Source organism: Physeter macrocephalus, chromosome 14 (genome assembly GCF_002837175.3).
Source record: "Physeter macrocephalus isolate SW-GA chromosome 14, ASM283717v5, whole genome shotgun sequence".
NCBI classification, from domain to species: Eukaryota; Metazoa; Chordata; class Mammalia; order Artiodactyla; family Physeteridae; genus Physeter; species Physeter macrocephalus.
The window spans coordinates 69,328,539-69,343,959 of NC_041227.1; the positions used below are offsets into that span (position 1 = coordinate 69,328,539).

At 46.4% G+C, this 15,421-nt stretch overlaps 1 protein-coding gene across 1 annotated transcript in view; it reads left to right on the top strand.

Annotated features, from left to right (window-relative positions):
• The window catches only part of CALN1 (calneuron 1), a 475,967-nt gene that overhangs the window by 249,481 nt on the left and 211,065 nt on the right, over window positions 1-15,421 (top strand). Inside the window, exon 4 of the mRNA XM_024121919.1 lies at window positions 14,962-15,105. Coding sequence (XP_023977687.1) covers window positions 14,962-15,105 — 144 coding nt within the window. The remainder of the gene's footprint in view (window positions 1-14,961; window positions 15,106-15,421) is intronic.

Genomic DNA, 15,421 nt, shown 5'->3' on the forward strand with positions numbered 1-15,421 from the left:
TAGTGAGGTGGAATTCTGTTTTATATGATTTTTGACTCTCTGTATTTTTCCTTTTAGGGCAAGTCTGTTTGTGTTTTTTTCCATCGTTCTGTTGGGGCATTCCAGTAAAACCTTTTACGTACCAACGATGATCCCTTTGTTTGCCATATGTCAATTCATCTTGGCTTACTTTCTAGGTTGTTTCTTTGTGTTATTGGCTTTTTTATATATCAGTCTGCCTTCAGTCCTTTATTTTTTTTCTTTCGTTCTTTGTTTTTTGTTTTTTTTGTTTTTTTGGGCTGCACCGAGCGGCTTGCAAGATCTTAGCTCCCCGACCAGGGATTGAATCCAGGCGCTCGGCAGTGAAAGCGCCAAGTCCTAACCACTGGACTGCCAGGGAATTCCCAGCCTTCAGTTCTTTAGAAAGAACTTCTTTTGTTGTCTAATTATTATTGTTTTAATTCCCTCTATATTTTAATTTCTCAGAAGTAGATTTGGGTAGATGGTGTGATGTATAGTTGTAACTTAATATTTTCCAAGTTCTCAGTTGATTATTAACAGCCCTCTATAGGAAGCCATCTTTCGTTTTCTCCGTGGATTGAAATGTTGCCTTTATCACACTGTTGGCCTCCATGATCGGAAAATCCACATGACCAGACGTGATGCTTCTCCTTGACTCCCAGACAGGTCACCTCTTCTTTAAGAGAAATCTGGAATGATTTGTGTGTGCATGTGTGTGCACCTGTGTGTTCTGGAATAGCTGGCTTATTCTCTTGTGACTCCCTTAGGATTAAGTGTCTGGGTAGAATTCCTAAAGCAATTTCCCCCCTTTCCTGAGCTGCCCTTGTAATATTGGAGGGTTGGCTCGGGATCAGTCTGCCTCAGCTGATTTCAGTTTTATTTCTCAAACTGGAGCCAGTGCCAGGTTTGCAAATAGTCTTTTCAGAGGTCCAGACTTAATTTGATAGAGAACCAGCACGTTCAAACAAAATGAGAGAGTTGGCGATTTTAAGCAAATAAATTGCTTTCTATTGATAATGGGATATTTATGTCAGCTGCAGTGGAGAACAATTTCTTCATATCCAGGCCCTTTATCAGTGATCAGGAAGGCACAGTGTAGTAGGAAGCAATGCAGCAGGGAGGTGTGCAGGAATTTGGTGAGCTGAAGGAGGGCGTCGCTCCGTGGGCTTCCCCCGAGTGGCTGTGAATCAGTCCAAACCTGTGTCTTTTCCTCTGCACAGTTCAGTGCGGGGCTTGGGCTCACATTGTCTTGAATTCCATCTGACTACCTACCTTTCTCTAGACAACAAGTCCAGGGCAGCTGTATTTGCCAGGCTATGAGAAACAAGACTTGGGCCATGTTTACGTGTGCCCTTGCCTGTGAGCAAAAGAAGGCCAGGTTTGATAAGAGTTAAAATGGAAAAATTCCACAACAGAAGGCGAATTCTTTTCTGGATTCCAGCCAATTCCTGCAACTCCCACCATTTGTCCTTTTGCCCTGAATCTCAGTGCCATGAATTGTTTGGAAGATGACTTTAGGAGAATTTTCATTTCATGGACTGAGCGTGTCTTTTGGGCCCTGTTTTAGGCGCTGGAGATGCTTTGGTCTAAGAGACTACAACATGGATGAATTAGGAGCAGACAAGTCAAGCTGTACACGTGTGACCATCACTGTCCTCTTGTTCTGTTAGGCTTGGTCTGTAAAACTGGTAAATCCTTGTGGCTGACGAATCTGCCTGCTTCTGCCCCCTCCCGAATCTTGATACTGAACTCAGGTCCGGCTGCTTGACGCTCAAAAAAATCAACACTCGTGAGAGACATTAATGTTGGTAGAGAGGAAAGTTGCTTTTCATCAGAATGCCGGAAGTCTGGGGAGAAGGTGGATTCAGTGTTCCCCAAAAACCATCTCTCTAGAGTCTGCTCAGCCATGAAAGCTTTTCAAGGGAAAAAAGGAAATAATTTCAGTTAATCATTGATATTGGGGGTCAGAGTCATTGCCATCCCCCATGGTGTACGGTCTTGTCCACTTCCTGTGGTTTTTCTTTGGATGCTTTCTTGTTCACACAGTTTGTTCATGAGGTGACTGAAGGGGAAGCTGGGGAAGAGATCTGGTCGTCTGTTCATTACTTATTCTTCATTTCTGCTTCTTTGATCTACGGAAAGAACCAACAAGTTAGGCAAGGTATTGTGTGATCAAAAGATTTGGAAGGTGTGCTATGACCCGGAGATGAGGGGGTGACTGATTTAAGGTTAGTGATAAGACAAAGGGACCTCCTGCAAAGAGCTCTTTCCTGCCAAAAGCTGCTTACATCCTGTGGCTGAGGTTGTTACAGACGGGGCAGGGGGCAGGGGCAGGCGAGGTGCAGCTGGGAGGTTTTCGACCTGCAAGGACTAAATCTGTCACTCGGCAGGTCTTACGTCTTAAGATTGGTAGGCCTATGGGGGTTCCAAAAGCAAAGACTTTTCTCTAGCCTTCCAGAATGTAACATCCCTCTGGGACCCAAGAAAGATGGTTGTTAAGTAGACAGTGGTACAAACCTGGGTAGCGTGTGCTGCTTTGTGGCAGTGAATGAGAGCTAACTGCTCAGTGCAGAAGTAGGAAATGAGATGGTTCCATGACAGCTGCCATGATGGAGGAGGGCATTGATTCAGGAGAGACAGAGAGATGCCTGGGGCATTCTAGGACGAGCTTGGGAGGCTGCCAGGGAGAGTCTGAAGTTGTAACAAGAAGGGGGGGTACCAGAGAGTAATAGTGAGATAGAGGCTGCACTGGGGAAGCCGAGACATGGGTGAGGTCAGAGCTTCTCCAAGAGTGGGGCCTGAACCATGCATGAGTAGGGAGATCAAATTTGCTGATTGGAGTGTGCAGGAAAGAAAAAATAAGGAGAAGGAAAGAGCCTCGAAAATAGAGTGTGTCCCAGGTGGGAGAGGTGTGTCCTTTTCAGGAAGTATGTGTTTGAAGAGGTAGAGTGTGCAGTTGAGGAGTGCACACTCTGGCCAGCAGGCCTGGATTCAAATCACTGCCCTGACACTTAGAACCACGTGGCCTCAGGTGAAGGGCAACCTTCCGTGGGTTGTTGCCAGGAATAAATGAGCTAACAGACAAAGAACACTCAGGGCAGTGCCTGGTATAGTTAAGCACACAGTAGGTTTAGCTCTTACATAGTAGTTGGAGCCAGAAGAAATTGATACTATTTGACCATTTTTTTATCTATACCAAAGCAATTTTATATGGTTCAACCTAATATACGCATACACCTCCCCCATATACTTTATAACTATATTGTGCATCTGTCACGATGTACTGTGCATTTCTTACTGTGGATTGGAATTGAAAAGGCTGTGTGCTATCCTGGCTTTCCCTGGCTAGGGAGTGGCTATGAAGCATCAGTTTTAATAACGAAGTGTGATATTTCCATAGGTACGTTGCTCTGAAGGGCCCCATGACACGCTCTTCTGCTGTCTTTGTCTAGCCCTCTTCCATGTGTCATTAAAGGGTGGGCTGGGTGCTGGGCTTTCTAGAGGTTGCCCTTACCTAGTGGCGAACAGAAGCATCTGGGTCACATAGTAGGGCCTGAGTCAACCTTGCTACCAACTCCAGGCCTCCTTCCTGGCTCCTCTTGAATCCTGTGCGCTGGCTGCCCTGCATCTTCTCCCCAAGCGTGGATTGACAGAATCAAAACAAAGCTGTATTGCAACATGGATGGACCTAGAGATTATCATACTAAGTGAAGTAAGTCAGACAGAGAAAGCCAAATATCATAGGACATCACTCATATGTGGAATCTAATTTTAAAAATGATACAAATGAACTTATTTACAAAACAGAAACAGACTTGCAGATATTGAAAACAAACTTACGGTTACCAAAGGGGAAATGTGGGAGGGAGGGATAAATCAGGATCTTGGAATGAACATATACACACTACTATATATAAGATAGATAACCAACAAGGACCTACTGTATAGCACAGGGAACTCTACTCAGTATTCTGTGATAACCTGTATGAGAAAAGAATCGGAAAAAGAATGAATATATGTATAACAGAATCACTTTGCTGTACACCTGAAACTAGCACAACACTGTAAATCAACTCTACTCCAATAAAATTTAAACAAACAAAAAACCCAAAGCTGTGTTGCCTTTAAAAATAATTCTCGCCTCATTAAAAAGCAAAACCAAAAAGAGCCCCCTCATGTTTTCTTGGATTTAGTTGTTGGTTTTCTGTTAGAAAGTTCTTTTTTTTTTTTTTTTTTTTTTTTCAGCCCAGGAGAAATTCCAGAGGTCAGGGAAAAGACTTGGTTTCTAGAATAATACTCTGTGAGATCCAGAAAAAAGAATCTGAGTCCCAGCCACCAAGCTGTCCTCCACAGTCCCTTCCCACTGGGGGCTCAGTGTGGGCCCCACCTCTTCCCAACCCATGTCCTGTTGGCCTTATACCTTGGTTTCCTAGGACCTGGCACCTAGAAGGATGTCTGACACACAGTCGGTGCCCGAGAAGTATTTGTAAGGTTGAGTTAAATTGGACAATGCAAAGATAAACTCAGCTTTGACGATTCCTAAGACCCCAGGGAGGGGAGGGGGTGTGAGCCATGCCTGAGAGGCCCTCTCCTCTACATTCAGTTTGCTTCTGGTTTATTTCTGGAACTTGGATCTTGCTCTTCTGGCCTCCATATCAGTGCTAAATCCACAAAATGATCTTGTTTTCTCAGAACCTGATTTGTCTCTGATCTCAGGATATTCAGCTTCGGAGCAGTGTGACTTAATGAAAAGTTAATTGTATTGATTATTACCGAGCTCACAGGTAAATTCCACTCAGTTTGCTGCTTGCACATCCATGCAGTATTGCCTTATGTGCCAAATGGTGCGATGCCTATTTTCTGCCTTGGGCTATTTCCCTGAGAAGGTGCTTGTTGCCACGTGAGAAATGACTCCTTCTGGGGAGAAGCACCAGGTTTGTCTCCAGGATGCTGGCTAGTCAGCTGGACTGGGGGAGATGGTCCGTCTCCTCTTCGGAGGAACTACCCAGCATCCTGCCCTGGAAGCAGTCCTGGTCTGGACTCAGGAGGGTGGGTCTCTCCCCTCTCATCCCTCCTCCTCCCATGTTAGGGGAGCCCCTTTCCCCTCTCTGAGCCTCAGTTTCCTCATCTCAGCCATGAGTGTGGGTGTTTCCTGGGCGCCTCCTTTGGGCCTGGCCCCATGCTGAGTGTGAGGTCCACTCAGGGTCCTGCGATTACCCTGCAAGTCTTTTTCAGGCAATATCTGAATTGTCTCCTTTTCCTTGAAGCCTCCCTTTATAATCATCTGGATCTTGAACTTCAGCATAGCTAGATGAAAGGTACATCTCAGAGGAGACTGGGTTTCTGTGCATAAAAATGATGCAAAATGAAGGACACTGATAACTGATACTGCCTTTTTGGAGAGTGTGATATTGTATAAGAAATATATATGGTTGGTCTTCTTCCCTGGTTCCTGGCCCCAAACTTCTGAAACCCTAGGAACCTCTGGAGTGATGAGAGTGTCTTTTGTATGCTAATGAGATGACTGGTGGCTGGGGTCCTTAGATAGCTTTAGGATGGGGGCTGGTGGCCAGAAAGACCGAAGCATGATTAGAAGGTTGGAACTTTTAGCCCCATCCAGTGACTTCCAGGGAGAGGAGAGGGGCTGGAGATTGAGTTCTGTTGTCAATAGCCAATGATTCAAACAACCAGGCTTACATAATGGAACCTCCATTAAAAACCCTAAAAGATGGGGTTTGGAGAGCTTCCAGATTGGCGAATACACGGAGGTGCCGGGAGGGTGGTGCCCAGAAGGAGTATGGAAGCTCTGTGCAAACCATACCCCCCACCCATACCTGGCCCCATGCATTTCCTCCATTTGTCTGTTCCTGAGTTCTACCCTTTATAATAAACCAGTCAATGTAAGTAAAGAGCTTTCCTGAATTCTGTGAGCTATTCTAGCAAATTATCGAGTCTGAAGAGGAGTTCTGGGAACCCTTGACTTTACAGCTGGTTGGTCACAAGTCCACGTGGCCTAGACTGGAGGCTGGCGTCTGAAGTGAGGACAGTTTTGTGGGACTTCCTCTTTGGGGTCTGCACTGACTCTGAGTAGTTAGTGTCAGAACCGGGTTAAATCACTGGGCATCCAGCTTATTGGCATCCAGAGAGCTGGAGAATTAGTTGGTGTGGGAAAAAAACCCCACACATTTGGTCTCAGAAGTGATGTGAGTAGAAACAGGCCGTAGAGGACAACTTGGCAATATATATTAAGCACCGTAAAAAAACTCCTGCCCTTCGACCCAATACTTGTGTTCCTAAGATATCATCATAAGGAGATGATCATCAAAAGACATGAAAATTTATGTACAAAGATTTACATTGTGGTATTATTTAAAATCAGGACTGATCTAAATGTCCCACACTAGGAGTTTGGTGACATCAATTCGGCTATCGTGATTTAATGGGATACTATGTAGCCATCAAAAATGATGTTTTAAAGACTAGCTAACAATATGGAGGATTGAAATGACAGTGTGTTAAATGAAAAAAAAATGATATAAAGCTATAGAGAGAGCATGAGCCCAGTTTAGGAATATCTGTACTTAAAAAAAGTTTGGAATAAAATGCCCTAATATGTTAACAATGGTTATTGCTGACCAGTGAATTATAGATAATTTTTTTCTTTATACATTTTGGGGGCATTTTTCATAAGAAGCATCAATTAATGTATAAACTGAAAAATGTAGCATTCCCCTGTAGGTCTAGCTCTGGTCTTTTGAGGGGGTTGTCCCATCCCAGAGGTCAAGTCCAGAACCTCTCAAGACAAAGAAAACTGCAGTCTTGATAGATGTCCTCTTCCTTTCTCTTTGCTCATCACCCTCTTTTTCAGTAGAGAGACCCTCCAGCGATGCTTACTCTCATCCATATTCAAATCATTTTAATGGTTCTCCTTTCAGCCCTATGGAGTGTTCAGTCCATCACTGGGTGCCCGTGGCCCAGATGGGCTTTCATTGTGAGTTTCAGTTCTCATTTGCTTTGTTCTTTTGCTGTTGGGGAATTTTCCATTAGCTTTAACGGACCTGGCATGCTAAAATCAATTCAGCTTCATCTGTGGAGGTGTAAACTTTGGGGACAGATAAACTCTGTTTTAGCTCCTAAACCTTTAGAAATGCCCCTGGCTTTCTGACCGCCTGGTGCCACCCTACTTTAGGAGAGAATGATTATTTTTCATGACCTGGGCTACTTCGTCCATGTAATTTCTCTCCCTAATAAGTTACTGACATGCTTTTCTTTCTGAATGCTAGCTAGGGAACGAGTTGGCGTTATTTTTGAATTCAAAGTATCATTTGAGGCACTAGGTAAGGAAAAAGGCCAGGAGCATGGTGCCACCAGAGATCCACGGTATGAACCTTGAATCACTGGCCCACCAGCCTTGAGCATAGGGCCTTTGAATTTTTTTTTTCAACACTGCCTCTTGCCTGCTCCCAGGGTTAACAGGGACTCACGGTGAGAGCCTGGGGCCAGGGAACCTGCAGAAGCCCTGCTCAACCCTGGATTCTAACCGTAGATCACAGCTACTGGTATGCTCTCGGGGAGGGACAGTCAATTAGTGAGAATTTATTGCAATGGATGCAATCACATCTCAGATAGCAAATAACCTAGGAGTGAGGATCCTTTAACCCTTTTGAAAATGTACCAAGAAAAAAAAAAGCCAGGTTAGAAAGTGTATGGTACAAAGCAGCATCGTAACCCCAACCTCGCCCCCATCTTAAAAGCGCCGCAGCGCTTTTAAATGTGGGACACTTCCGAGTTCCCGCTGCATCCCTGCCTCCTCCCAGCAGATTTCCCTCCTCCTTCAGGACCCCACCTCCCTTGCTGTCTGAGCTGTCACCTCTGTGTTCCCTAATTACTGAAACCAATTAGTTGTATTTGCAGACTGATAGATTATAATTAAATTGGAACTCATTCCCCGGGTGGAACCCACACCGGGATTGAACCAGCATCTTGCATGCAATGATGGTCATTCTATTCCCATTTTCCATCCTCATCGTTTTTCAGTATCACTGTCTTCAAAGGCTAGTCGTGTATTTCCATGTATTCACCAGGCCTGACTGCTTGGGTATCTCTCAGAGCCCTGGACTCCGCGTGGCCAAAATACCACGTCCCCTCCCTCCCTCCCTGAAATCCTGTGCTTCTTCCTGAATTCACTCTCAGTTAATATCATCACTGCTCACCCCATCAGGCAAACTAGAAAACTCAGCATCATCCTCAAATCGTCCCTCCCCTAAACCCGGGACACCTGAGCCCTGGACCGCTCAGAAGTCTCTTGGTCCCCCTCCCAGCAGCTCCAGAGGTAGCTCTGGGCCCCTCATCTCCCCTTCGTCTCCAGGTGAGGGCTCTGCTTCTCATCCCTTGTCACTCTAGTGTTCACCACCCTGATGCCGGAGCCCTCAGTTTACAAACCAATCTGATCCTTTCTCTCTTTCTCTCTTTTTAAAAAATTTAAAACCATTAAGGGCTCCCTGTGGCCTACAGCAGGGGTTCACAAACTTTAAAAAGCCGAAGTATAACTATTTTAGGCTTGGTGAGCCAAACTGTCCCCATCACAATGACGCAGTTCTTATTGTGTGGTCCAAGATCCGCTGAAAATGGACAACCATTTGTCAATGAATGGGCGTGGCTGTGTTCCAATAAAACTTTATCGACACACAAGGTGGTGGGCCAGATTTGGCCACAGACCATCGTTTGCCAACACCTGGCCTGCAGGTTAAAGCTCAGGTGGCTTCGAAGTCTCTTTCAACCTTGCCCTAGCACACTTCTCCACCCTCATCTCTCGATGTTTCTACACCCACCATGCAGCCAATGCTTTCAACACGCCCATCTTGGTGCACTTTCTCCACTCAGCCTCCTTTCCCTTCTCTCCGAGGCCTTAAGATTCAAAAGATCCAAGTGTAACCCTTTCACAGAACTGTCTCTTTGTCCTAAGGAAGGATTTCCATGAGATTTGTGTAGACTTGTATTATTGTGCTTGTCGTTCTCTGTTATGAATATCTGGTCACCCCTCTGTCTCTCCAACTGGAATGTAAACTTCTCAGAGCCTGGAAAGTTTTTTTGGCTACCTGTCTATCTTAGCATCGCATCTGGCATATAATAAATAAGCAGATGGTTTTGTCCTGGTTATGAGTTGCTGGCAGGATGAGGGAATCTAAACCTTGTGCATATCATGCACCACTCACCAAGTCAAGTCCGTTGTAAGTACTAAAGACGCAGACCAGGACAAATAACCTGGTTTGAAGGGGTGGAAGATTGGAAGTTTGGGTGCTGCTGGGAAGAAAAATCAAGCCAGTAGAGGGACATCGTCTGGTCAGGCAAACCTAGAAACTAAAATGAACCATTGGAGAGCCTACTGTATAGCTCAGGGAACTCTACTCAGTGCTCTGTGGTGACCTAAATGGGAAGGAAATCCAGAAAAGGGGGGTTGTATGTATACGTATAGCTGATTCACTTTGCTGTACAGTAGAAACTAACAACATTGTAAAGCAACTATACTCTGATAAAAATTAAAAACAAAATAATGAAATGAAAAAAAAAATAAATAAAAATAAATAAATAAATAAATAAATAAGCAGCAACTCTTCAGTGAGTGAATGGCTGTATTAATCAGCTCTACATATTCATTTGTTGTCTTTCATAGAGAAAGGGGAAACTTCTCTAGATCTTTTGTCATTAGCTCAGCCCCCTATTATTTCTCCTCTTATTTCTCCCGAATAAAGACCTCCAGACTTGTATCTTATATTTTCTGGTGCGTTTGTGTTGGTATTTAATGATTGCCCGGCCTAGCCTTGCTGGGCTGCATCTCTCTCCAGTTTTGTAGTTTCTCAGTGGCATTTATCAACAGAAGGCATCTTGTTCATTCATAAAGCCCTCACGTTTTGTGGTTAAAATCCCACATGCTTCCCAAACATACCTTTTTGTGGAGAATAAACAGATTTCACAGCTAGCGGGGATTGAGATAGGAAAAATTGTTCTTCGTTACTGACTTGAGTTTGCCAGTTAGCACAATAAATTTCAGCTGATTCTCCAGAGCTAGAACATTAGCCAATGAATATTGACTCTGCCTGGTGTCTGGATTTCATCTGATACACACTCCGTTGGGGTGGCCTGATTGATGCGTCTGTTCTGTATGATCGCCGCGCCTCTGCCTTCGCTCCTGCCTGAACTGGCTGTGACCATTGGGAGCATCACAGAACCAAAGCATGGTTCTCAGAGGGCACTGGGTCCAGATGCAGGGGGTACCAGTGGTGGCCGCAGGTATTTTCAGGAAAATAGACTTGCTGGCATAATGAGCAGTAAATCTCTTGTTCTCTAAAACAGGATCATTTCTATCCCAGGCCTTGCTTTGCTCCAGAACATCAACCTCACTCCAGGGAGGAGAGGCCCAGGTCCCTGTGGGAATGTAGACTTTGCTTCTGGGAGATTCCACAGGCAGAGAGTGGATTCCTTTTTTCAGAAGATGTGTCTTACCGTGTTTCCTTTCATATTCTGCACAATGACAGTTGGACAGGCTCCATGAGCGTCATGGATGCCCCTCTGTGGTCCATGAAGTCATCTTGGAGAGGGCAGAGCTGGCCGCGCTGGTGCCTGGCGTGCACATGCTTCGTGAGACTGAGATTGAATCAAAGACCGAAAGCACAGCATGCGTATATAACTCCGAAGCACAAGGGACTTTCGCCTAAAGAGGGGATACATTCCAGTGGAAAGCACACCACATTACTGAGTTGTTCCCAAAAACTTGATCTGTGATCTCCACTTCCCGAGGATGTGGAAAGTGGCCAGAGCCCCTTCGTGCTGTGCCCAGGCTGCCTGTAGCCAGAGGCAGGGGGATCCGGCCTGCTCCCATGTCTCCGCTGTTTTATGGGCATGTTTCTCACACCTTGTTCTGCTATCAAAAATAAAATGAGGCACACATCACGTGTCTCAGACTGCAAGACCCATTTCCTTCTAATAAGCATCTTGTTTCCTGGGCTTTCCTTACCCTGGAAAGATGAAATCTCTAGAGGCTCCCATTATAGATTTCAGTTTTGTACTTTTTTCCCCCTCCTCTCTGCTACTTTGAAAGGAAACGAAGTTAGTGAGCTCTATCTGCCTCTGCAGATACAGACACACAGACCCTCCCACACACACACCACACACACACAGGAGCAGATATTCTTTTTTTTTTCTTAATAATTTACTGCTAGTTTCTTTTTTTTTTTTTTTTTAAGAGTTATCAATTTTACTGATTTTTTTTCCAGAGCTCCAGCTTTTTTTTTCTGGCCGTGCTGCACGGCATATGGGATCTTAGTTCCCCAAGCAGGAATCGAACCCACGCCCCCTGCACTGGAAGTGCGGAGTCTTAACCACTGGACTGCCAGGGAAGCCCCCCTGGGAGCAGATATTCTTTGCAAACAGAGAAGAGTGGCCTTGTCCCACTTACTTGGGGGCCACAGAAAACAGAACTCAGACCTGAGATGTACTTGCCCCATCCTGTCCTGGGCTAGAGCAGGGCCAGCCTGGAGACTGCAGACAGGTAAACCATGCGGGTTTGAGGCCTCAAGGGAGCATGTTCCTTCAAGCAGGGCAGTTCTGGGGAGACCCCTGTCTGAGGTCTGATTTACCAAATTCAGTAGCCCAGGGGTGAGGCAACCCTAGGCATAACCCAGGCAGCAAGGTGGGGGTCAGGAGGCATACCCACCAAGGCCCTCATTTCCAGGTCAAGTTCTCAAACATCCCCAACCAGGCCTCTCTGGAGTGGCCAGTGTAAGGATACAGGCAATTTCACTGGTAAGATCTAGGGCATGCAGGGGACCACAGGAGTGAGGCCAGGCCCTGTCAACAGAAGGGGACCGTCCTTCGGAGTGATAGCATCAGCCCAGAGAGTTCAGGATTGAGTCAGAGGAATGGGAAGAGGAGATGGTACCTCGGGAGAGAAGTGGTCCAGAGAACAAGGGGCAGGGCTCGGCCTGCAGCTGACCACCAGGCTGGCCCACCTGGGACCCCAGCCTCTTCTGGGACCCCAGGCACGGCCCTTGTCATCATCTGACCTTTTCTACTGTTGCACGGTTTGTGTCAGCCCTGATGTAAAAAACCCTATCACAGAGGCTGGAAGGAGATCCAACCCAGCCCAGTTTTCAGATGGGGACATTGAGGCTGAGGGAGAGGCCTGCCCTGGTCGCAGGGCAGAGCTAGATGGACTTCCTTGTAGGCTGATTCCCGTCTCAGGAGATCTCCCTCTGTATCCTCCTGCCCTTGGCGTCGAGACTTGGGCTGAGTGAGGCGTGGTCTCTGCCCCAGTGTCCTTGAGTACTGTGTGATGTGACCTCAAGCTGAGCCGTGGCTCTAAGCTCTTTTAGGGCCACCTGGCACCTGGTAGGAAAACATATGGCTGCTTTAGGTAATCTTGGGCATGTTGCATTGATGAGAAAATTCTCAAAATGCAGACAGACCCCTTAATTCAGAATTTGGAAAGGGCTAAAAGGTTTTCTATATCATCAATGGAAAAAAAGAGGGGTGTTTGAACAGCAGATCAATAGGGTGTGAAAGAGAACACAGGCTTCCTGTTCTTCTCTTAAACACTTTAACGATGTCCTCGGATCCTTAGAAAGGGGCTCAAAGGACCTTAAGGATTCTCTTGGCCAACCCAGCTCATTTACACATGAACAAACCGAGGCCTCAGGATTTGGCTGCAAACCTAATTAGCTAACATGCCTGGCTGGGAGCCCAAGGTCTTGACTCCCAGGCTGGTCTTCCCTCTGCCGGAGCGCACATTTATTCACGTAGCGCATTCAGAGTGCTGAATTAGTACCGATAATGAATCTGCTACTAATATCTGATGCTTATTTGTTCAGACCCATCGTCCATTGAACAGCTGTCCGTCTAGCGCCTCCTTCAGAGCGTAGGTGGGAACATACCGCCGTGAATGAAATGTATGAGGAGGTTGCAGCTCCGAGAAGCCGTGATTTCTGCACCATGATTTCATCCTATTTCTAGTTGGCACGTGCGAGGTGTCACGTGGGAGGAGTAAATGACCTGCTGAACAGTCGGCAGTGATGGAACTTGGCTGTGGTGAGCAAAGGTGTTTTTGTGAAATGTGCTGCCCTCATCTTGGTCCTGGAGGACCGATATGATTTGGGCAGGTAAAGAGGATGGCAAGGTATTTCAGGTGGGAGCACTGGATGGTAGAGTGTAGAGGACTGAAAAACAACCCCCAAAGGTATCAGATTCCCATCCCTGGAACCTGTAAATGTCACCTTGGAAAAAGGGTCTTTGCAGATGTCTTTAAATTAAGGATCTTGGGATGGGCAGATTATCCTGGATTATACGGTGGTCCCTAAATGCAATCACAAGTGTCCTTGTAAGTGGGAGACAGAGGGAGATCACAGACAGAAGACGAGAAGGTGATGTGATCACAGAGCAGCTATTGGAGTGATGCAGCCACAAGCCAAGGAAGTAAGCTTGTAGGAAGAGGCAGGAAAAGAATCTTCCTTGGATCCTCTGGAGGAGTACAGGTCTGTCCCCACCTTGATTATGGCCCAGTCATACTGATTTGAGATTTTGGGCCTCCAGACTGTGAGAGGATAACTTTCTGTTGTTTAAGCCACCACGTTTGTGTGATTGATTACAGCACCCCAGGAAATTAATACAAATAAGAAAGGGAAAGGCTGCTCGGGTAAGGGTTCAATGTGTTTGCTGGGAGCATAGTCAGATATTTAGAGAAGTGGTAACTACAGTTGACCCTTCATGGATGCTGAACCCATGGATTCGAGGGCCGGCTGCCCTGCCGATACCAAGGGATGACTGTAAATGGTTAGGGCCAGCGTCCTACGTTAGTTTGAAGAGTTCCTGCAAGTTTCTGCCTGGATCTTATCTTCCCACCTGGAGTGAGGGGCTCTGGAGGGGAACCACGATGTCCGGCAGATTTCTCTGCAGGCCTAACTCCCGTGCTCCTTAGGTATAGGCAGCCACTGCTTGTTGAATGGCCTGATGAATGCTGGCAACTGCTGTAGCGGGGCTCACACTGGGTTTATTGATGAAAAATCAAAGCTGTCTGGAGCTCAGAGACAATTGATGTACCTCTCATCTCCAGACTGTGATCTCCAATCGAATTCCCATGACCTACCTCTCAGGGGTGTGATGTGTTAGGAAATGCTCAGCCAACCCAGGATGAACAGGCGGCGGCGGCAGAGGTGGGGCTCTGGAGGGAGGCACTCTGGGTGGAAAGCAGAGCAACTCTGGTTGGGGTAAGAGGATAGGAGTTTTCTTGCTGGGTGAAATGGCCTTCTTGATGGCAGAGTCAAATTCTCTGCCAGCCCCAGAGAATGTGATTAAAGATGGATCTGGGGCTCTTATGACACTCTTATTGATCTGAGGTTGTTTATAGCCATAAAACAGCTGTAAATTAGAGGAATGAAATTAAAACAGCAGGGCACTTAACTCCTGTCCTCCTAGGAGGTTGAGAAAGCTTTCTGCACAGCTCCTGCAGCAGCAGGGAGCTGAAATGTAAGTCTGCAAAGGGGCATCTCATTCTCCTTTCCTCCTGACGGTCCAAGCTAGTAGCTGTCTTCTCACCGCTGAAACCTAATCCTCATCCTTGTTGGGAAACTGTCCCCGGCTAACACAATTCCCAGCTGGGACCACCGTTTCATTGTTTACCGGCTACTGTGTGTTAGATGCTCAGGGCCAGTTATCTCCTCCTTCCAAAGCTGTTTTTCTGTTTTTCTCCCCCTTCCCTCCCTTTCCTTTACTCCCATCTCCTTTTCTCTCTCTCTCTTTTTTCTTCCTTTCTTTTGTTCCTCTTTTGGCCACCCTTTTTATCAGATTAAAGCATTTTGACACATCACTATTTGTAAAGCAGTTAGGAGTTTTCAACAGACAGTCGCCAATCATTTCAATGCAGTGGACCACACCTTGTGACATTGGACTTTCTTTGCTTTCCCCTTGTAGAGATCCGAGAGGCCTTTCGGGTTCTGGACCGAGACGGCAATGGCTTCATCTCCAAGCAGGAGCTGGGAATGGCCATGCGCTCGTTGGGGTACATGCCGAGTGAGGTGGAGCTGGCCATCATAATGCAGCGCCTGGACATGGACGGTGAGGCCCGGGCCTGCAGCGCCCACCCTGGGATGGGCCTGGACTCATCAGGGAGACTTGGGTTTAAAGGCCCTTGCACTTGGAGTCGAAAGACTTTGATTCATGTCTTGGTTTACCTTTGAGGAGTGGAAACTTGAACTAGATCAGGGTTTTTCAAACTACATTCCATAGACCTCTAGGGGTCTGCAGAAGTGGTTCTGGGGCCACTAGAGGGAGCAGGGTGAGGAAGGGTGGGGGGCCTGGCTGGTGGAGTATTGAGAATGGTTTGGTTTTGGTTTCAGAACAGCTTTGTTGAGAAAGAATTCACACACCATGA